Source organism: Rhinatrema bivittatum, chromosome 4 (genome assembly GCF_901001135.1).
Source record: "Rhinatrema bivittatum chromosome 4, aRhiBiv1.1, whole genome shotgun sequence".
In the NCBI taxonomy this organism is placed as follows: domain Eukaryota; kingdom Metazoa; phylum Chordata; class Amphibia; order Gymnophiona; family Rhinatrematidae; genus Rhinatrema; species Rhinatrema bivittatum.
Genome location: NC_042618.1, coordinates 480,942,331 through 480,966,388, shown reverse-complemented (window position 1 = coordinate 480,966,388; position 24,058 = coordinate 480,942,331). Strand labels below are relative to the sequence as shown.

General features: G+C 43.2%; 1 protein-coding gene across 6 annotated transcripts in view; it reads right to left on the bottom strand.

The window, feature by feature from the left end:
* Positions 1-24,058, bottom strand: part of LOC115089239 (pleckstrin homology domain-containing family A member 5-like) — a 249,729-nt gene that overhangs the window by 165,100 nt on the left and 60,571 nt on the right. For 5 of the 6 annotated variants that reach the window (XM_029597341.1, XM_029597344.1, XM_029597346.1 and 2 more), the window contains exons 6-7: positions 16,405-16,524; positions 15,111-15,164 (exon numbers count right to left, since the gene is read on the bottom strand). The exons of the other annotated variant lie outside the window; for it this stretch is intronic. In XM_029597341.1, the coding sequence (XP_029453201.1) occupies positions 15,111-15,164; positions 16,405-16,524 (174 nt within the window). The remainder of the gene's footprint in view (positions 1-15,110; positions 15,165-16,404; positions 16,525-24,058) is intronic. 6 annotated transcript variants of the gene reach the window in all.

The window sequence follows — 24,058 nt, the reverse complement described above, 5'->3', positions numbered from 1 at the left end:
ATGAACAGGTCCCAGGAAAAAACCAAAATAAATTAACAAAACAAAACAAAGCTGTCACTGAGGGAACTGCCATGGATGAGACAGACAAATTCATTCACTATCCAAGACCTTACTTGCTGGTACAGTTGGGGCCTGAGCGCGGAGTTCTCAATCATAGTGTGAACCATGGAGATTAAAGGGTCATTCTCTCTCATCTATGTCAAATCAGGAGGAGCATACAGCAAACATCAGTTTACAGCACGGCTAGATTTGAAAGATGACATTCTGTAAATATAATCTCAACTACTGACATTTTCCTTAGCATGCACCAAGTTGTATTCCCCTCCTCCCAACCTCCCCAAGCTCTAAGCTTTTCTGTCTACGCCCCCCCCGTTAAACAGGTAAACACACAAAATGCATGAATATTTCAAACAAAACTGTCATTTCATATCCCAAACATTATTGGAGCCACAAACAAGTGTTTTCCCAGTAAAAGGATTAGAAAGTAACTGCATTGCTTGTATCTGATGCCCTCTGATGTTTCAGCCATATTGTTTGCACCAGAAGTATTCCGTTTCGGGTGCTATGTCCAGAGGTCCGAGTTCTAAGAGCAGACTGCCCACTGGACAATAATTTATCCCATCCTACATTGTATTCTGAGAGCTTCAGGAATGGGCGACAATCCTCTCTCATGCAACAATATGTTACAGGAAAATCCTCCGTCAAGTGAATTCTTAATGGGAAATGCTTTAGTTTTACAAATTTTCACTACCTAAAGGATTATGGGTAAAGGTGATTGGTAGCCATAAGAGCTTCGTATTAATGAAAAAAATGTCTGATATGTCACGGTGAATATTGAGTTTTCAGAATTTGATTGCAGAAGCAGCCACACAATTTCACCATTGGGCTGGCAAATAGTTTGGCGGTAAAAGATGCCTTGAAGTTAAAAAGCACTCAAACATTTCCAACTGGTTCCAGGACCTGCAATTTAATGGGAAGCACCCCCCTCCAACGAATCCATTTAAGGATCTGGATTTGGTTAATGGGTGGAACATCAGAATCCACAGGACAAAGCCAGAGACAAGCAAGCAAATCTCGGACTTCTTAATGCTACCCTAGTCCTACCATTAGCAAATCTGTAAGGAACATTATTATTAGTCTAAGACATTACAGGCCAAACATACTAAGCATTTGCCTATGGAAAAATAGAGAAATTCTTTAGTACATCAACCCTATTAAGAAAAGGGGTCTTATCAAATGCAAAGAAGCAACCCTTTCAACAAGAGTCCACATTTCTAATACAGGCTAATTTTGCTATTCAAAGTATCCCACCTGGGTTTTTTAGCATTCTCTCTACAATAAACAATCCATTATCTCAACATTTTTATACAGCTCTGTGTAATATATTCAAACCATGTCTTACATACATTTCTAGCATAAATCACACAATTACATGTTAGCATAGTTATCAGGTGAAAATCACTTCTATTCTCACCAAGGAGAACAATTTAAATTTTTTTTTTTTTTAACCTTGAGAGAAACTTCACAATCCCTGCTGCAAATGGTATTGCTACCTCACTTTCAGAAAGCAAGATAAGTCTTGGCTGTTCCATATGCTTTTACCCAAGGGATTTGGACAGTTGTCAAAGCTAGCATGGTGAAAATGTCTGTGACTATGGCTGGCCCCTACAGTCCTGGGTGTCACCGTGTAATTGCTAGTATGAACTGGGTCTTTGCTTCCATAAATTAGGCCTGTCCTATTTTCTTTTGTGCTTGTTTGCTCTGTTTTGTAGGCTTTAATGTTCCATGTATGGATTTAGTAATTTTACAGATAGAAATGAGGAATATCAAGCACCATAAATCCATATTCTAGCATTCTAGTGAGCCTTGCTATATCTTTGTGCGGAGTTTCTCAATATATTCTTAATACTTCTTTCAAACACATTCCTTATCTATCAATATGCTTATATGTTCTACATAGAACTTGCATATAGGTTCTGAGGTCTTTTTCCTCCGGGACTAACTATTCAACAAATGCTGGTATATTTAAATTTGGCTTTAATATTTATATGGAAGCTTTTTGTGTTTTTTCACTTTCAGTCTTGAGCCTTACACTTACCTGTCATTTTGATGGAAGCAGTCGGACACGCGCTGGGGGCCTACCGCTGACTCCGCGATTCTTTTGGTAAGCGCGCCGGATGGCGCATCCTGCGGGGGGAGAAGATTTGGTTTTGCCGGCGCGACTGAGCGAGGAAGGTGGGAGTTCCCCTGGCATATCGGGAGGATGTTGAGCGCGTTCTTGCGCTCGTAGCCATGGTCCTGGCTTGGGGAGAGTGTGGGCTGTGTCAGGGCCTGCTCTTTTTCTGCTTCGCGAGGGGTGGGCTGTTGAGAAGGGATTGGGTGGTGTGGCAGAAGAGTCTCAGCAACCCGGGGCTGCCACCTCTGCTGGTCAAACCCAATCACAAAACCACAAATGCAGGTAATACCTAAATGGTGCAATATCAAACCCACATGTACAAAAAGCTTGGGTTCAAGCGCTCCTGGTTACTAAAGCTAAGTGCTCTTTCATGTGGTCATATTTCTACAGCTTACACCATCAAGCGTTGCCTTTCAAGTTGCGTTTAGGATGAAAAATAATTTTGTGCCACTGGCCATAGAACTATATGTTTGACGTTAAGTGGCAGTGAGCTGTTTGGTTCAAATATTTTCAAAGGATGATGTTTTGAAACTTAAAAAAAAAAAAAATTTTTTTGAACATTTTTGATTAAAGAGATAAAAAAATGGATGGACGGGGGCGTTCGTCATTAAAATTAAGAGTTGGGTTAACCTGTATGGGACCTGTGCTCAGGGCCGCCATCAGGGCAGTATTCTTGGGCCTGCAGTATGGGGCCCCAGGATCTACTGCCACATATGGGGGCCCGCAGCCGCCAGGCGGCAGGTGCGCTTGGGGGATGTATTAGTTCATGGCAAAGAGGCCCACTGAGGCTCTCTCCGACAGTCTGTCGCCCAGGGGCCTACTGAAACCTGGAGCCGGCCCTGGGTGCGGGCCCCAGAGAAGGGAGAGAATCAATGCTATGCGTGTCTTTTAGACACACATAGCATTGATTTACAGAGCACCGCAGACAGAGACTCGTCCGCGCGCTCTGTCCTGCCAACGTTCACTGTCTGACGCGGCTGTGACGTCACCGCCGCGTCAGACAGTATGCGCCGGCAAAGCGCGCGGGCCGTCGCTGTCTGCTTGCTAGCTGGAGGCCGAGGAGCCGCGGAGTCCCCGGAGCGCAAAGGGTAAGTAACAAGTTTGTTTTGCCGGTGCATTATCTATTTATTACTGGGGGGACGTCTGGTGCATTATCTATTTATTACTGGGGGGAGCTGGTGTATTATCTATTTATTACTGGGGGGCTGGTGCATTATCTATTTATTAGTGTGAACTAGGCCTAACAAGTCAACCGCTGAATGAATGGCCACATGAGGGAGGGTTTACATTGAATTTTCAGCTTCCGTAATCAAGCACATAATGTGTATGATTGGGAAGGCCCAAAGCATAGTAAGACAGTTTTTTATGTGCGAGAAGCACTTTTTTTCTCTTTTCTTGATTAAATGCATTTTTTTTATTATAAGCAGCAGCTACTAAAATGATTTTGCAACAGACTTTCTTTGTTATATAGAACACAGTTGGAACACGGCCTTATACATAGTAAGCAGTTTATCATAGACCTTGATTACTAGCAAATGTTCATTATTTGTCTCTAGTAAATTCTGATAACCCCAAAGAATGTACCATCACAAATCTGGCTCTCAAAAACGGAAGCAGAAAAGAGAGCGTAAAGAAGAAGAAGACATTTTGGCTGTATGGGGCCTCAAAATTCCTGATGGCGGCCCTGCCTGTGCTCATTTATGAAACGACCACCGCACATCTAAAAAAAGTTTTTCTTGTGCTGAATTTTTAAAAAAATTGTAAAAAGTGATTATAGTTCACATCACTGAATTTGAAAAAAAGAAAATACATAATAAATGTGTTGAACATATGGGTTTGATATTGCACGACCTCTGCCTGTCAGGCAGGGGACCTAGTGTCTCTTTGCAGACTCCTGCGAGGGTTGGGCTTCAGGGGTTTGTGTGGACAGTGCTGCTGATGCGGGACCAGAAGGGTTGAGCAGTTTATGGCCAGAATGGGTGACTTTGCACCACAATGTTGAGGCAATGATGTGGGATTTGGGGGGGGGGGGGGGCTGTCTTTCCTGGTGCTGGATCAACTGCCACGATTGGGGAATGGGGGTTGTGGGTCACAGTGCAAATAGAAGAGGTTTTTGGAACACTTTGGGTCATTATCAGTCTGGTCAGGGGCTTGTTTCTAAGGGAGGCTGCCTTCTCCGGTTGGGGGTAGCTGGGGCAGCCCGGCTGGTTACTGTCCAACTGGTTTTGATATGGGTGTCTTATTTGGCCCCTCCAGTCAGGGTGTGTGGCGGCCTTTGCCTGGTTATCCTTTGGGATGGGGATCCTTTCCTGATGCCTCAAGGGCAACTTGTGGGGGCCTTGGGTTGTCGGGGTTGCTTGGTCTGGCTGCTTCTTTTTCTTCACAGGCTTAGACTGCATGAGAAGCTGCTGATGGCCCATGCAGAAGGCTGGCGGAATGATTCTGTGGTCAGTGACGGCCAATGTTACCTGTCCTTCAATCAGGTCCACGAGGGAGGCTGAACTGTGTGCTGTGTGACAGGGTGAGGTGAGTGGTATCTCAAATGGAGTGGATGAGGGTTTGATGAGGCCTGTCTCGGCTTCTATTGCTGCTGGTTAGTCAGGGGGGCGATAGTCACGGGTGAATTACCTTCCGTTGTTGATAAGTTTGGTGATTCTTCTCTGAGTAAGAGGCATGATAAGTCTAAGCATAGGAAGAAGCATGATAGGTCAAGTTCTTGCTCTTTGTCTTCAAGTTCTTTGCAGGATTCGTCAGCTGGTGGTACAGGGCCTAGCGAAAAAGGGGTTGAAAGAGGGGATCTGGCTTTGGTAACTTTCTCGGAACTATGGGAGGAGGAGGTACCTAGGTCCTTCAGGAAGAAAATCAGGCAGAGGAAGTATATTGATATCTTTCAATTGTTGGAAGGCCAGAGAGGAAGGCAAAAAGAGAAGGGGGGGGGGGGTGTTTTCCTGGGACCCAGAAGAAGGTGGCATGTAGCATTCAAATCACTCAGAATGCTAGTCTAGAGGCATTCGAACCCACATCCGCCATGGAGATCGAAAACATACTAAAAAAAATCAAACCAGCTGCACATCCCTCAGACCCTCTACCAACCAACTTGCTCACCTCCATCCCAAACACCATAGCAAAACCCATTGCTGAAATCATTAATACCTCCTTAGCCCAAGGTACGGTACCCAATCAGTTAAAACTAGCAATTCTTAAACCACTACTGAAAAAACCAAACGCATCACCCACTGACCCAGCAAACTTCAGACCCATTGCGAACTTACCATTGATTTCCAAACTGATGGAAAAAGCTGTCAATAAACAACTTTCCGAATATCTCGAGGAACACAACATTCTCTCTCCTGCACAATATGGTTTTCGGAAATCATTAAGCACAGAGTCCCTACTGCTTTCGCTCACGGATACCTTACTTCTGAATCTGGAGAAAAAACAATCATACCTACTGGTTCTTCTAGATTTATCCTCAGCTTTCGACATGGTAAACCACTCACAACTCTTAGACCAACTATCAAACATAGGAATTAAAGGCACTGCTCTCAGTTGGTTTAAATCATTCCTATCAAACAGGTTCTACAAGGTCAGAATAAACAATAAGGAATCTGAACCCATCCTATCAGACCAAGGCGTACCACAAGGTTCATCTCTCTCACCCACCCTGTTCAACATTTACCTCCTCCCCCTCTGCCATCTGCTATCAAATCTCAAGCTTACGCACTACCTCTATGCAGACGATATCCAGATCCTCATACCCATCACAGAATCTATTCAAAAATCCTGCTCCTTCTGGGAGGATTGTTTACAACCAATTAAACAACTCCTCTCCAACCTTAACTTGATTTTAAACTCCAGCAAAACAGAGATGCTACTTATCTCACAAGACCCACGTATCTACTCACCCAGCCTTTCGCAACCCTCCTCATTAAACATTTATCTCTCCTCAAACGTCAGGGATCTAGGAGCATGGCTTGACAATCAACTTAACTTAAAAAAATTTAAAATACCACCACCAAGGACTGTTTCTATAAACTACAAGTCCTCAAAAAGTTAAAACCACTCCTTCACTTCAATGACTTTCGCCTCGTCCTACAATCCATTATTTTCTCAAAACTCGACTACTGCAACGCAATTCTACTTGGCCTCCCCGCCAACAGTATCAAGCCTCTACAGATGGTACAAAACGCCGCTGCCAGAATCCTAACAAACACCAATAAAAGAGAACATATTTCCCCCATTCTGAGCAACCTCCACTGGCTACCCATCAAACAGAGAATCCATTTTAAAACCCTCACCATTATTCATAAATCAATACACAACATCGCACCTATATCACTCCAAACTCAACTTCGTCCACACCTATCCTCCAGACCCATCAGAAGCGCTTACAAAGGCACACTGTTCGCCCCTCCAGCAACATCATTACTAAGAAAAAGAGCACTCTCAACTGCAGGACCACACCATTGGAACGCTCTCCCCCCAGACCTACGCCTCGAACCCAGTCTACCAGAGTTCAAAAAAAAGTTAAAAACCTGGCTCTTCAGGCAAGCGTTCCAATCTCCAGAATGTAACTAAGCACCTTATCCTGATTGAACTTGGGAATACTCTGTATTATAGTTAATAATATGCAATTCTATGCAAAATTAAATTTCAATTTAATCTTACGTTTAATTTAAGTTCAACATGCTAATTGGCCTAATTTTAAGTTAATTTATGAAAATATTTAAGGATTTATTGTTATTGTTCAATGTTCTTTGTAAAAAAAATGTTCATGTTATGAATGTATTATATGTTATTGTTCAATGTTCTTTGTAAAAAAAACCCGGTCTGACCACCCAGACCAGGGCAATCTTTTCGTTCCATGTAAACCGGACCGATTTGTATTGTATACAGGAATTCCGGTATATAAAAATTAAAAATAAATAAATAAATTCTTAAATGGATTTGGTCCTTCTTCCAGCTAGCTAGCTTAGTGGGTCATCATGATAGTACTCTGTACAGGCCTTTGTTGGCTTATGCTGATGCTATTTTGGTTGCTAGTAAGGAATATAAGGGTTGGTCTTGGCTCAATTATGATGAGTATTTTCATGAACATATGGAAGAGAACAAGTTCATGTCTTGGGGTACACGTAATATCTGCTTATGACTGACACAGATGAACAGTAAGGTCCCTGCTGCTTAGACAGGTAGCATAGGTGGGCGTCCCTTTCGAGGGAGTCCTGCGCCAGCTGGTGTGGTTCGAACTGGAACCGGTCCACTCAACATTTGCTGGCACTTCAATTGATCCACTTGTAACTTCCCGGATTGTAAATTCCAGCATGTGCACTCTAGTTGTAGGGCCGCTCACCCAGTCTCTAAATGTGTCAAGTGATCAGGTGATAGAGCCATTGGGGGAGCTGCAGCGAAGGGTGCTTCCAAGTGTGGGGGGCTGCACTGTTGTCTTGGTTAAAGGTTTATCCAAAGGTGGATGTTGTGCTTATTTAGCTCTGTGGGTTTAAGTTTGGTTTTCAGATTTCTTTTATGGGACTGGTTGGAGTGGGAGGGGAAAGGAATTGTCCTTCTGTATAGAAAATGGCAAATGTGGTTCTGGATAAATCGCGTGGTGAAATTGGGTTGGGACGAATTGCGGGCCCTTTTGTGGAACCGCCTTTTCAAGATAAGGTTTTGTCACTTCTGTCGGTGATCCCAAAAAGGAAGCCTGGAAAATTCCAATTGATACGTAATTTGTCATTTCCTGAGGTAGTTCCATAAATTATTTTATCCATGGGGAGCTTTGTGCAGTGCGATATGCTTCTTTTGGTTTGATGCTTCGCTTGGTTCAGAGCAGTGGTCATGGTGCTCTGATGGCTAAGGTGGATATTGAGTCTGCCTTTCGGCTACTGCCCGTTCATCCAGAGAGTTTACCGCTTTAGAGTTTTTTCTTCACTGATTTGTATTACTTTGACAAATGTATGCCTATTGGGTGTTCATTTCTTGTGTATACTTTGAAGCTTTTAGTACCTTTGTTCATTGGGTTGTGGAAAAGCAGTCTGGGTCATCAAATATTGTTCATTTAGATGATTTTTTTGTTCATGGGCTGGGCTGATTCGACCGCTAGTGCTGATGTGCTGCAATTTTTATATCTATTTATTTATTTATTTTTAGAGATTGCTGCCAGTTTTGTTGTATCTATTGCTGGGGGGGGGGGGGGGGGGGGAGATGGAGGGACCTTGCACACATTTAGTTTTTCTAGGGATTGAGCTTGATTCGATTGATATGATTTTGCGTTTGCCATTTCAGAAGGTTGAAAGTTTGAAGGGAATGGCTGGAAGAGCCCTACACTGTAAAACGTTGATCTTGCAACAGGTACAATCGTTAGTGGGTAGTTTGAATTTTGAGGGTTTTTCTGCGCAGGTTGTCATCTGCGAAGTCTGGTGTGAAGAAGAGGAATCATCGCATTCGGGTTATGCAAAGGATTCGTGACGATTTGATTTGGGATCGATTCTTTGAAAAATTCAATGGTCTTTCGCTTTGGCAATTTAGCGGTGCATTGAACCATGACTTGGAGCTTTATACGTATGCTGCTGGTTCAATTGACTTTGATGCTTATTGTCAGGGATCCTGGTGCACCGCTTCATGCCCGGAAGAATGGAAGTCAGCTGGTACAACAAAAAATATTACTTTTCTGGAGTTAATCCCAATAGTGGTTGCTTTATTTTTGTTGGGTTTGCGTCTCCGTAACAAAAAGGTGGTTTTTTGGTGTCATAACCTAGGTTTGGTTGAGGTTATTAATAAGAGAGCCGCAAAATGCTTACTGGTCTCCGATTTGTTACATGAGTTTGTACTCTGTTGCATGGAGTTGAACGTGACTGCTTGGGCGCGTCATGTTCTGGGGGTAGCTAACGTTTTGGCTGATTCTCTTTCTCATTGCAAGTGGGACCTATTCCAGAAGCTTGCCACGGAGGCGGATCTGTTCTGAGCATTGGCACCTCCTTTCCTATGGAAATTTGGTTCCTGGAAGCACGGAAGCTGATCCGAGCATCTTTAGCCCGTTCTACGTGGACGGGTTATGTGAAAGGAGCTGACAAGGTGGTGTCTTTTCTTGTAACTTTGGGTTGGAGGTGGGGCCCTGTCCCTGATATCTTCTTGTTGCAGTTCATTGAGAAACCGAAGGCTGAGGGAGCTTTGAAGGCTGTGGTTCCTAGACAGCTTTTGGGCTTTTTCTTTATGTGGGTTCATGGATGGGGATTCCCGATGGGACTTTTTTGAAACATCATTTGTTGCTGGGTTGGTCCAGAGAGGCGGTGCGTGAGCCGGATGGGTGATTGCCCATTACTCATAACATTTTGCTGCGGTTATGGGATGTGTTATTAGGTATTTGCGTGTCACAGTATGAATGTTGTCTATTCTGCTTAGCTTTTGTGCTTGCGTTTTTTGGAGCATTTAGGATTAGCGAGCTTGTGGCTAGGGCTACTAATTAGGCGGAGTCTTCGGGTTTATTAACCCAGCATGCGGCTTTGAGTGGCAATTCTCTTATCATTCATATCCCTAAGTCTAAAACTGACCAAGGGGATAAGGGCATGCTGGTTTTGCGTGCGTTTCCAGGGTTATGTACTTGTCCAGTTGTCAATAACATTTCTTTAAGTAGGAATTGGCTGGCGGGTGGCTTGAGATTTCTAGTTCACTCTGATCTTCGGCCTTTGACCAAATATTAATTTGAGATGATGATGTGGTCAGAGTAATCTGCTCTCTGTTTGCATGTGAGTCGATTTGGGACTCATTCATTCAGAACTGGAGCCACTATGTCGACGGCCCTCTCGGGTTTGTCCGGTGGCATGATCCAGAAGACTGAGCAGTGGAAGTCTGATGCCTTTGAAGGGCATGGACTTCCACGCACCTTTTGAAGTGTTTGTTATCACTAATTGTGTTCTCTTTACAGGTTTTGCATGCTGGGGGTGGAGTGCATGGACCGTTGGATATTCATATGTTGTCTGAGCATATATGCAAGCTTGAAAATGTCCTTATGGGGCCCAAATGAATTTGTCTCAGCATGATGAGATTGTCCATTGGTTGGGGTGTAGAGGGATGCATTGGGACTAATTGATTCCTTGCTTGCGTCATGGGTTTGGTCCTGGGGGAATTCTGCACTACAGCAGAGTGCAGAATTTGCTCAGAATTCCCCCCCCCCCACGCAAAATTGCTATTTTCTGTGCAGAATTGCCAAATTCTGTGCAGAAAATGGCAGAGACCCCGGCATACCACGAACAGCACACGCGAAGATGAAGGCCCTGGCGCGCCATTCACGGTGGAGATGGAAAGCCCCCATGTGCCGCGAATGATGTGTGCTCTGCTCACAGAGAAGATGAAGGCCCCGGTGAGAGTGAATGTATGTGTGAGTGAGAGGAGAGGGTGAGAGCAGGGAGAGGGGTATGAGAGTGGGGGGGGGGGGGGGAGGGTGTGAGACCAGGGGTTATGAGAGAGAGCATGGGAAGTGAAAGGTAGGGAGGGGAGGATGCTTGAGTGTGGGTGCCAGAGAGGGAGCCTATATAAGGTGATTGTGAAGGAGTGTGTATGCATGTATGAGAGAGATTGGGAGCTCGTGTGTATGAAAAAGGGATCGTTTGTATGTGAGGGTGCTAGCCTGTGTGAAGGGATTGTGTATGTGTGAGATAGAGCCCGTGTGAAGGGCTGCGAGAGAGAGAGACATAGGTAGCCTGTGTGAGGGTGTATGTGTGAAAGAGAAAGGGAGCTTGTGTGGGTGGGTATGCAAGAGAGAGGGCCCTGTATGAGGGTGTGTGTATGTGCACCAGAGAGAGGGAGCCTGGGTGAGGGGCAGTACTGAGAATGGGGTCAAACTCTGGGACTGGTGATAGATTGGAAGGGGTTGAGCCTAGAGGTGGAAGTGAGAGATACTGGCAGGTGGAGGAATTGGGGCCTGAGAGGGTAAAGTGGCCAGGGGAGTAGAGAGAGAGAGAGAGAGAGAGAGAGAGTGGAAGGGACACTCAGTGAATTTCTAGGGAAATTCTGCTCAAAATATTTAAAATTCTGCATCTTTAAGTAATAACTTTTCTGTATTAATTTAAAATGTAATTACTTAAAGACTGTCATGTAAATTGTGTTATTTTGACCAATATAAAGTTTGCAGAATTTTAAGTTTTTGTGCGCAGAATTTTAAATTTTTTTGCGCAGAATTCCCCCAGGAGTGTGGTTTGAAGCATTTTGGTCAACCGCATGTGTTGATAATACATTTGGGTGGGAATTATTGGGGAAAAATGCTAGGGCCCAAATTCATCAGCATGGTTAGGAAGGATTTAATGTCCATTTCTGTGTTGTCACCTGCTGCTGTAATTTGCTGGTCTGACATAATTCCAAGGCCTAGTGAGATGGACAAGAGAATTTGGCAGCATAGTCGAGCTAAGGCCAATCAGCAGATTGGTTCTTGGTTGGCTATATTGGGGGGGGGGGGGGGGGGGTTGGATCGGGGTTTGTTCCGGGATGATAGGGTTCACTTGTCTTTCATTGGTTTGGATTTGCTCTTGGCTGCATTTCAGGAGGCCTTGAAAGATTTACTCTGTTCGGGATCTTGGCCGTATCTTTGGAGGTCACAGGATAGTTCCTATCTGTGCCTGTGGCAGGTTGCCCGAGCCGGTCGGGGTTCAGCCTTGTGCTGATTGGTTGCTTGACTTGACAGGGGTCAGGTCTGGATCCTCGGTGGGCACAACCGGGTGCACTTGTCCCACGTGTAGCTCCTTGCTGGGCTGTGGCGGGGGTTTGCATGCATGGCTCCTCGCTGGGAGGGTGGCGGGGGTCGTGGGAGTGGTTTGTGCAGTGCTGATAAATTGTCAGGTCGGGTGGCCTGGCAGTGTTCATCTTGCTGGTTGGTGGCGGATGCTCAATGTGTGGGATATTGATTTCCTGCTTCTGTTAGGCTCAGGCACCTGTTTGTTATGTAAATAAGGCTGCGGCCTATTTGATCCCATTTTGGAGTCTGTGTATTTATTACATTTGTTATTGTAAAAGGGCGGATGCTGGGAGAAGTGTTTGTCCTGGCTCCCGACATTATTCCAAGGGCACATGAATGTGAACTGGATTAGGAGTATTAAAAAAACCTAACAGTGCTACTGTTTAGTGCAGTACAACTAGGGACCTTCATTCTCAGTTTTTATTTTATATATCCTGGGAATTTAGCTGTGTTTATTACAACAGTAACGCAAAGGATCAGTAGAAAAACAGCGACATGTCATTTTTCCAGGTGAAAGCATTTTTTGTTATGGTTGTAATAAACAGCTAAATTCCCAGAAAAAACCCAAAATAAAAACTAAAAATGAAGGTCCCTAACTACAACAGCAGGGCAGCTTCCCTGGACGTTTGGGTCAGCAAGGTTGGGCTGCATTTTTAAATTCAAAAAAGAATTTGACAAAAGTTGTTCAGAAATTTATTTTACTAAAAATGCATCAATTTAGAAAAGGAAGAAGAGATTCCATAGGGACGGTGCCGTATGGCTGGGGATGTAGTATTCATGTACTGTACACAAGAATTGCTGGTGTAATTGCTATATTTTAAGAGATGTATAGTAGTCCCACAGACAAAGTTTATATTGTATTTTAGTCCAATGCATAGAAGCGATAGATAAATGTAAATACATAAGTGTTGCGAAAATGAATGCTGAATGAACCATAGAGGGTCAAATCCCTGCTCCCTCACTTCCATGCATATTTCTTTCAGTGTTTTGCCTCTTTCGTGTTTTTCGGGTGAGTTAAGAGATAGACAGGCAGATATTTGATATTGCATGATAGTTACTTATTTCGCTAACATTTTCCTAAATGTGATGATCTGAATCATCAGGTCCCAAACTACTGATCATATATGCCAAAGGATCTGAAGAAAGACAGCCTTTATATCCTGGTATCCTGTCTTAACACAAGCTCATGTGTGACCCGAGTGCAGGAAGCACACGGACTGCTAGGCTGGACTCCTGCAAATTGCCAACTGCTTTTTAACAAGCAAGGTTAAGTGCCGTCTTGCACCTACCACTGCACTTTGTGAACCTGAGCAGGGAAGCCGCCAGCAAACTGAGCTGCATCTCTCATTCAGCAGGGAAATGTAATTTGTTTGCATACTCTATAAATCAGTCTGGTGACACACTGCTCTTTGAATAATAAACATTGGGTCGTACAAATTTTGTAAACCACACTTTCTCTAAATGCCATTCTTCAATTTGAATTGATGGATCGCTGTACGAAGAGGAACACAAATTTGGTAGTTATCTAGCTTGGTATTTGTTACAGGCAGTTAGCTCTGGAAACAGCCAGAGTATGTAACAGGGTAGGAGTCGGGAACTCCATCAGCCTCCCCAGCTCTAACTGGATATTAATTCTTTTTTACAGAGCCATAACATAGAGCTTAAAGGTATTTTAATGTATTGTTTAGTGCACCTCATCGGCCTCCAGACAAGATCCTCTGAAACCATCTGAGAGAAATGTATTAGTAATCTTTGGAAGGGTGGCAAATACTTACAATTAAAAAGGTTGCCCTAACTTCAACGTCCCTTGCTGCCATTCCTCTCCCTCCTTTGGTAACTATCATCAGCAAGGTCATTCACCCCAAAACATGATGGTAGCATATTGCAGGAGGACCTAGGGGTGAACTAAGCCCCTGGGGCATTTCTGTCTTAGACTATTGGTTATAGTGCATCTGATCATCTACCACGAATCACCAAGCTGCAGCCTCATGAGCCTCTCTCTCGTCAGCTCTCCAGCCCCGATTAGCCAGGGCCTTGCTGGCTCAACCGTTTGCAGCTCTGTTCTTGTGTTTCCTGGCTTCTTACTGCCCCAGCTTTTCTTCTTCAGAGCAACTAACACAACATACTGAGCACGCTGCTCACACTGCTTTAAGCTCGGCACTTCTGTGGAAGTGCTGGTCCTGAACGTAACCTATTTCAAGAGCACATTAGTATCATTTAAAAAAAAAAAACGGTCACTTCTGCCATATAATTACAACTACTAAAGACAGGATAGAAAACCATTTCTGGAGTTATACTGCATTTCCACCTTACTCTCTCTCCACTTCCAGGACCTTATTTCAGGTGTTGATATTCAGTGCTACAAGCACTTAAAGCACACAATCATATTTCTCCTTCTCATAACCAATTCTCATTGCGCCTGAAGACGGCAGCTGCCAAATTCATATCACTGGCAGCTGAATGGAATACAAAGGTGACCATGACAATAAGATCTACAATCCAGTCATGTCCACAGGGCATGTGAATGCAGCAGGAGCAGCTTAAGCCCGGAATAACTCATTCAACACCACAAACTTTTCTTTCCTCAACAGGTGGCCTTCACCAAGAACGAAAGCCGCCAGTGCTGGGCACTTTTTATAGTTTACACCATTATGAAAACTACAGTTTGAATTTAGTTTTAGTTAAAAAGAACCACAGGAAACAAGAAAAAAAAGTCACCAGCATGCAAAGACTTTCCATTACAAATACCTTCTTCCAGACACAGTCTAATGCTTAGCTGGGTCCATGCAAACCTGTTTCTATGTTCTTATATTCCACTCCCGCAGGGTGATTCTGGTCCGTGCAGTTTACAACATTAAAAATTCAGAACAATCAAATATAAAAACTTCAATACTTCCAATAAAAACAAATAAATACAACTTAAATACTGCACACCTAAAAAGATTTATATTGCCACTTTCTCAGCCCAACGTATAGCTAAATTATTAAAGTGAAAAAAGATGGAAAACCCTAGCAGAGAAACCTACAGTGAAAAAAGTGCAACACACTTTTACATTCTTCTTGAACTGCAAAATGCCTGCAGACAGCCTGAAAGAGGTTTTTGAAATGGGACGCATCTTTCATGCATAAAACACATCCTGGTCAACAGCACACACAATGCAATTTTACAGTCTTACAAAAAACAAAAGCAGAAAAATCTTCAAATCCCACCTGATGGTCCAGATAAATGAGGTTCCTCTGAAGATGGCGTGAAAGAATCTCATTCTACAAGGCAGCATTAGAGGGCAGAGAGGAAGGAAAGTGCAGAATTCAGGCAGATAACTAAGCAAAGGTCATCAATTGGTTTCTTTGTTTTAACTGTAACACTTTGTTCTCATGCATTCCCCTGTGAACTGAGCTGATCTTTTTTCATATTCTATGCAAGCAAATTCAAAAGGATCCAGTGACCGTATGTACTGGATAAAATATGAAGACAGCAATTTAAGTCATCAGCTTTAAGGTGAAAACCTAATGACAGTTACACAATCTTATAACAGACATGGAACAAAACCAAAATGCACACACACACACACACACACACACAACTAGAAACCCTTTGAAAATAGTTTTAATAAATAAGATTCAGTGTAAGCACGCTGGAAACAGAAACAGAGCAGACTTTATTAAGGATCAACATAATCAGGTTTTATTGTCAAAATTTGGAGATATTCACGGGGATTCATTGTATATAACGAAAAGAACCAGGTCGGTGTATTTCTCAATTTTTCAGATTGCAAGCACCTAGCTGTTCAATTTCAAGACATCAATCTTTATCATCTCAATGTCAACAATTAATCAATCAGGCCATCTACATTCAGTTCAGCTTCTTCTAGTACTGCTGCATGTGACATGACTTGCAATGCATCATGGGAACTAAAAATTCTTGGAAACTCAGCTGCCCTCTTGTCTCCAATTCATTAAGCTTTATTTTCTACTTCATTTTTGTCCAAGGCATCAGAAAATAGTTAAAGCACCCAAGACCTAAAGCAGAAGGCATGGATCATTATAACTATAATTTTTAAATAGCTTTAAAAATACACATGTACATTTTTTAATCTTAAATAAAAGTTTTAAAGATTCCTTAAGGACAGGACATTAGTAGCCTAATAAATCATAGACTTTTTTAAATTAAAAAAGTGTTTATTATTTCAAAGACGTTTCCTGGGTGAACCACTCCCTAACAAATACTGACTTTGATGATCCCTAATTATTATTAAAGCTGGTTTGTGAGAGTTTCCTGCAGTGTGATCTTGCTTTTGCTAATTAATCTACAAACTCATAACATTCAGTTTCTATACATATTTTGTAAAGGATTTGTTTCCTTGGGTAATACCAAATATAATGCAAGATCTATTTCAGTTGACATTTCAAAGGGTTAATAGCAGTGAATCACAAATGATCTACTCGCTGCGCATGCATAATATTTAATGGCTGGAAGTCAATGAAGATGCACTGTCTGGCTGACCTGTGGGCTGCAGGCCTCACGCTTTAGCTGCATGAGCTGGGCCAACGTGTGCTCCCGAATACTGCTCAGCTCAGCTTGCTGCCGTCTCAGCTTGATGAGCAGCAGAGTTAGCTCCTCTGGCTGAAGCCAAAGAGTGCAAAACAAGTCCATTAATTTCTAAACATCCATTTCTTACCAAGGGCACTTGGCACACATTTTCAAGAGAAGTGGGACTTTGGACTACCTTAATTCATGATTTTCCCCCGATTGTAGCCTAATGCAGGGCTCCTTATTCACAGAGAAACCCCATAGTGATATTCTGAAAACCCGACTGCCCAGGGTGGGGATGGGAGATGATGGCATGCAGGACTGGTTGCAGAATTAGCATAAATCACTAGCACCGTTTAATGCTTCTGCCATCGGGCCCTTAGTGAATATTCTAACAGTCAAATCTGCGTGGGGGGGGGGGGGGGGGGAGGTTAAATAATTTTGTGTTCAAGGAAATTGTTTAGTAAATCTATATCTTAATTTACATTCCTCATTACTGGAGAATATGGTAATCTTTCTGCAGGTCCCTGATACCTTTTATTGAACCAACAAGAAAAAGCAAGTTTGCTTACTGTAAACTGTGCTTTCCTCAGATAGCAGAATAAATTAGCTATGATATGTGGGTGACATCCTCTGGCAACACCAGACAGACTCATCTTTCCAAGCTAGTAGAGCTTTGAGCTCTACTGAGCATGTGCAGGAGTTCCCGCATGGGTGTTGTCTTGAGAGAATTCTCAGTCTGTTTCAGAGCTAAACTCTCCAGGGAGGAGGGCAGAATCCTCATGGCTAATTCATACTGTTATCTACAGAAAACACCATTTACAGCAAGCAATTTTGCTTTTTTCATCGATAAGCAGGATGAATTAGCCATGATCTGTGGGGAGTCTCAAGCTGAGGGTTGCAGTGGGACATTACTGAAAGAGGAACCCAGACTTCACTGTGGTGAGTAGATGACTATGAATACATTATGCGTAACTGCTCGTCCAAAGGTACTGTCAGTACTTGATAAACCGTCCAGAGAACAGTGAGACAAAGGTGCACACTGTCTTCTAGAGGAACTTCATGCAAATGGGCCGTGGAGGAGGCCATAGCTCTAACTTTGACTGGATTAGTAAGATCAAGTCCTGTTGAAACATAACAGTGCTGAATGCATTCAGCTATCCAGGTAGACAAAGTACATTTGGAAATGGCTATCCCTAGTCTGTTAGGGTCATATGAGACAAAGTTGAAAAGCCTGTTGATGTGTCTGAATTCTTCTCTTATAACAGGCCAGAGCTCTTTTACAATCCAAGTTGCAAAGATTTTTCTCTTATGAATGTGTGATTGTGAAAAGCAGAGACCACCTTCGGAAGGAACTTCAGATGTGTTTGAAGAACTACTTTAATACGAGAAACTGCATATAAAAGCACGAGCTTGCAGCTCGCCAACTCTGCACACAGAGGTTACAGCAACTAGGAAGACCACTTTCTATATTAGATACTTAGCAACACTGTGTCCAATGGTACAAAGGGTAGCTTCATCAAATGGGCAAAGACTACATTCAAATCACAAAACACAGGAGTCTTCAAATGCCACAGCCCCTTCATGAATTTTGTTATGAAAGGATGTGTTGAAATGGACTTATCCTATGATTACATGATAGGCCACTATGGCATTCAGAGTTGAGTAGCAGCCTAGCGGTTAGAGCAGCAGGCTGCGAACCATGGAAGCAAGGCTTCAAAATCCCAGACACTCCTTGTAACCTTGTGCAAGTCACTTCACACTCCATTGCATGAGGTACAAAAAATAGATTGTGAGCCCTGTGGAGACAGGAAAATACTTACAGAACCTGAAAATCTAAATAAAAGACAAACTAAGGTGCACTCTTACTGAAGATGTAGCCAGTCCTGAGGCTGACAAGAGATACAAATATGATAAGAGGTGCTTTAGGTCGTAAAGAATGTGAAGAAAGGTGCAAAACTGGTCGAGCTTCTGGTTTTGTTCTGTCACAAACCCAAGCCCAAAACTCGAATAGTATGCTGGCTGTGGATTGACAGACACCATTCATGAAGAAGAAACATGCTACTGAGGTGGTCCACTAATGTATTAAATATTCTAGCTAGGTAAGTGGCTTGAATTGTTACTTGATGGTCAATTGCCCAGTGCTGGATTTCCAGTGTCTCTTGACATAGCAGCCAGGACTCCATGCAACCCTGTTTATATAAAACATGGCGACTTGGTTGTCAATTTGAAGTAAGATGCCCTTTCCTCACAGTAGGTGTATGAATGCCCACAGCATATTCTTGATCACCCTCAGTTCAAGAAGGCTGAGCTGAAGAAGATGCTTTATGACAGACTAAGTGCCATGTGTCCAATAGGACTGAGTATGCACCCCCTAGCCCCTGGTGGAGGCATCTGTCACCAAAGTGACTTGGTAAGGAAGAGGTCAAAGGGAGACTCTATCCTGAAGAATGTGACGAAGCAGCCACCAACAGATTGCCTGTATCCTCTTCCAAGAGATGTGAATTACCTTGCTCAGCAATTGGGTGAACTGATTTCATTGGTTGTGTAACCCTACTGCAGCCAACAGCTGTGCAGCCAGATCAGTGGAACAATGTGTATCACTACTATCATGTGGCTGTGGAAAACCAGGACTTGACGGGTCATGGAAGAGTGAGTCAATAGAAGTTTTTGAAATAGAGCTCACTCAAACGGCAGGAACACTCTCTCTTGCAAAGAATCTATCCATGCCCCAATGAATTGGAGTCTTTTTTCCAGAACCAGTTGGATTTTTGGACGTTTATTAGAAATCAGAGGCTCTGTAGAAGTTGGATTGCTGCATGCAGAGCATGTAACACCCTCTCTCAAGAAGATGTCAAAATTAACCAGTTATCCAGATATGGGAACACCTGGATTCCATGTTGTCTCAGGTGGGTTGCCACCACTGCAAGGCACTAGGTGAAGAACCTAAGAGCAACTAACAAGCCAAATGGGAATACCTTATATTGGTAGTGAGCAGAATCCACCTTGAAGTGAAGGTAACACTAGAATGAAAGGTGGCTAGGGATGAGTATGTGCATGCCCTTGAGGTCCAGCGAACACTTCCACTCTTTCTGCTTGATAAAGGGAAGAATGGTGCTGATGGAATTCATTTTGAACTTCTTCCAATGCAGGCAGCCATTCAAGTGTCTCAAATCCAGCATGGGTCCCAATCCTCTTGACCTTCTGGGGATTAGGAAGTAGCAGGAACAGGAGCCATGTTCCATTTATGAGGCCAGGACCTGCTCTATTGCGTGTTTATTTATTTATTTATTTTTAATTTTTATATACCGATGTTCCTGTAAAGAATACATATCTCACCGGTTTACAAGGAACTGAACAGTCGCCTCCAGGGCGGAAATACATTAAAACAGTGTTGTTAAATAAAAGCTTGTATCTCCACTAGAAGTTGAGGCATTTGCGACTAATCTGGAAGGAGAGTTATAAGATACGGGAGAGAAGAATTAAGAAAAATGTAAATTGTATCCATACTGTACAATCTTTAGGACTCGCTTGTACTTTGTGATTTGATGCCACATTCCTCGGAAAGACTGAATTCTACCCCCACTGGGTCGGAGCTCCCCATGAAAGCTAGGATAAAAAACCCTGCATAGATTTGGGTTGACAGCGTTTGGAAGTCTTTGGCTGCTGGCGTTCTCTCTGGCAAAATCTAGCCAGAAATTGTTGGGGATGCGGATTTTGCACTAATAAGGTAGGCAATAATGATGGAAAGAATGGTAAGGACATCTCAGATAGTAAGGTCTCTTGTATGAGCAGAAGGACTGTCTGGATATAGCTAGAGGTTCTGGGGCCTTGGATAAAGACTGAACCTCCACATTCTCTTCTTTAATCTGGGAAACTGTCTTAAGTTTCTCTCTGAAAAAGTTCTCTCTTAAGAAAGGAATGTCTGAAAACTTCCCAGATGCTGCTGACCCAAAGCAAAGTCATGTGTCTGGCTCCACTGAAGGGTACTGATGTTCTTGCAACAATCTAATGACTCAGAATGAAACAGCTCATGGACATCTAGCATAGGTTGCGGGATAAGGGCTCGCTGGTGTCAGAGCAAATGAATGGTTTCAACTTTTGCATGAAGTCATGAATATATTGGACCATGTAAAACTCATGGAACCATGAAACACCTTCTTCCCTAAATTATCAATTATTCTGTGGTTCTTCCCTGGAAGAGAGTTAAAATGAAGTCAAATTTTCTTTGCTTTCATAAGCGCCGATGCCACTATCACTGACTGGAACAGAAGATGAACAATTCCAAATCAGAAGACTTCTGCATCCTATATTTGAGGTCTAGCTTTCTGGCTGCTGTAATTCCAGAAACAGGCATTTCCCACATTTCCATTTGTAGGTATCCAAGATGGCATGCATTCGAAGAGCTACTGGCTCCAATGGGATGTCCAAAGTTTTCAGCAGCCCTATGACCTCAGAGTGAGGATCTTTTTTCTTGTGCACATTAATATTCAGCACGTTACCCAATTTTTCTATAAACTTGGAGTAGGAAAGATCTTGCGGAAGAGAAGTATGATCTAGGGAATCTGGAAGCAGATCAGATCATCCACAAATCTGATCATGTCACTCGTACCCCTTTTCAGATCATTTATAAATATATTAAAAAGCACCAGTCCAAGTACAGATCCCTGAGGCACTCCACTGTTTACCTTTTTCCCCACTGTGAAAACTGAACATTTAATCCTATCCTTTTTGTAAATCTATGTGGAAGAGCTTTTGAAAGAAAGCACCATTAAAGTTAGAGCAGTGATGGAATGCTTCCTGGGTTTTGATTGCATCGTGTCATAAATCGCATGTTTGGAGCTGCAATGAGGAGGAGAATCCAGAGTGCATCAATGATGGACAAAGCAGGTGGATGGGGATTTGGACCCTTCCTCTACTGGGTGCCTCAGTTGAAGAAGGCTAAAATGCATCAGTTGACACCGCTGAAGTATCAATGCATCGGGCACGGAATGCGTCGATGGGCCACACGTCGGAAGCGTTGGTGCTGCCTGCATGATGCACCGTGTGTCAAGGAGCCAGATTTGTTTTGCGCCAATGGGGCAGACATTCCAAGCTTTGACAATGACAATGCATTTCGATGCTTATGCTTCTTCGATGCATGGGGAGGCTCCACTAAATAGTGCCGCTTTGACACATTGCGGTCATTTTCGCTCCAGCCTGCGACTTCCATCTGTGCTGATAGGAGAGGCTTGAAGGAGCTTCGGCTCAACTTCCTACCCAGTAAGGCAAAGGAACTTGCACTCTGGGACAAAGAATTGCTGCAGCTTATCAACTGGCACAGCCCCTCTATTTTTGCTGCTCTGGAGCTCTGAAACAGGAGCACACCCAACCACAGGTCTGGCAATTTGCTTGATCGTGGTCGGGCTCCAAGCAGTGGTAAATTAGTTCGTGTCTGTTGGTTACGGACAGAACTGTACCAGAAAAACAATTTTTGAAGCCACTGACCATGGCTGCCTTCTTTCCCATCATGACTGAGAAGGCAGGAGGAAGGGAAGTTGTTCCAGAAGTGTCTATCCCTTACCTTTGAGGACCCTCTGGTTTTTGTTTTTGTTTTTTTTGTTTTTAGTAGCACTGAAGAAAAAAATGTTAACTAGAGAAGAAAAAATTCTGAGGAGAGACCAAGTACATGTCCATGCTTAGCTTAGACCAAAAAAAAAAAAAAAAAAGACTAAGGAGTTTTTTTGAGGCAACACCTGCACAGGAACTCCCACATATGCTCAGCAGAGCTCAAAAACTTACTAGCTTGGAGAGACAAGTCTGTCTGGTGCCACCAGATGATGTCAGCCACATATAGCTAATTCAGCATGCTTATCAACATAAAATTATTTAAAGACTATTCTGTACATGAGAGTCCCATTTGCAGAAGCATTACTATCCTTTCCAAAAGGTTGTTTGTTGAAAGCTTATGTGAAATACCTTAGGATAATTCTTTGTTCAATAGAAAGGATCATTACATGAAATGGACTCTTTTGTATTAATTTCTTTAAAGAACATTTTAGAAGAGAATTGACTTGACATCTAGATAAAAAGGAAATACTGTATATTGCTGATGAGCTCTTCAGCATCCTTGGTCCATAAATACATTGCAACACACATACCCTATAGACATTATACAAGCAAAGACATGAAAATATATACTGATGTGTGCATGCATCACAGACCCTTTGATCAGTTATTTAAGCACCAAATTATATATTCTACTGCACAAAATCTGAGACTACGTCAATATCTTGATGCAATGTTTTGACCAGTGGATCAAAATCTACTAAGCCTTAATTCCTAAAGTTGTTTGGACTGCAAAGGTGAAGAAAATGAGCTGCAAGAATGTGTCTTTGGGATGAATGGAAGATATCTGCTCACACAGCAGGTGCCAACCTGATAATCATTAACGCAAAGCTTGAGGAGTCTCCGAGTATGAAGAGAAGATGCTCTAGGACCTCTGGGGTCCAGTGTGCTTATTAGATTTCTTTGGTCATTTCTTTGGGCTTGGGTTCAGTAGTTCATTTGCCAGCCCACTGGGAAAGCAATTCTGAGTACAGTACTGGGCAGATGCAGAGACGAGACAGAGGCACACGCACAACCCCAGCTTTCAATCTTCTCAAAGGCAATTTAATTAATACAAGTAAAAACATGTTTACGTGACTGTGCCACTTTCTTCTTTAACATTTCCCTCTGCTTACCTTTCCCCAAATACGGTTGGGCAGTCAATTTCAAATGAAAATGATTTAGTACTGAATACTAAATAAAACTTGTTCCCTGCCTGATAAACTCATACATTGAAATATTCTCCACAATGCAACACACACAAAAGATTTTGGCTACAAGGCCCCCATCTACTGCAGTCCTGTATTCTCCACCAATCTCTGGTGCTCTCTCCACTGCCTTACTAATCCTCTGCCATTACCCCATGCCTGCATGAATTCTGCCCCCATCCTCCTCCCATACATCCACTGCCCTCTCTAGGGGGAAATCTTCTCTTACTAATCCTCTGCCATTACCCCATGCCTGCATGAATTCTGCCCCCATCCTCCTCCCATACATCCACTGCCCTCTCTAGGGGGAAATCTTCTCTTACTAATCCTCTGCCATTACCCCATGCCTGCATGAATTCTGCCCCCATCCTCCTCCCATACATCCACTGCCCTCTCTAGGGGGAAATCTTCTCTTACTAATCCTCTGCCATTACCCCATGCCTGCATGAATTCTGCCCCCAACCTCCTCCCATACATCCACTGCCCTCTCTAGGGTGAAATCTGTTCTTACTAATCCTCTGCCATTACCCCATGCCTGCATGAATTCTGCCCCCATCCTCCTCCCAATCATCCACTGCCCTCTCTAGGGGGAAATCTTCTCTTACTAATCCTCTGCCATTACCCCATGCCTGCATGAATTCTGCCCCCATCCTCCTCCCATACATCCACTGCCCTCTCTAGGGTGAAATCTTCTCTTACTAATCCTCTGCCATTACCCCCATGCCTGCATGAATTCTGCCCCCATCCTCCTCCCATACATCCACTGCCCTCTCTAGGGTGAAATCTGTTCTTACTAATCCTCTGCCATTACCCCATGCCTGCATGAATTCTGC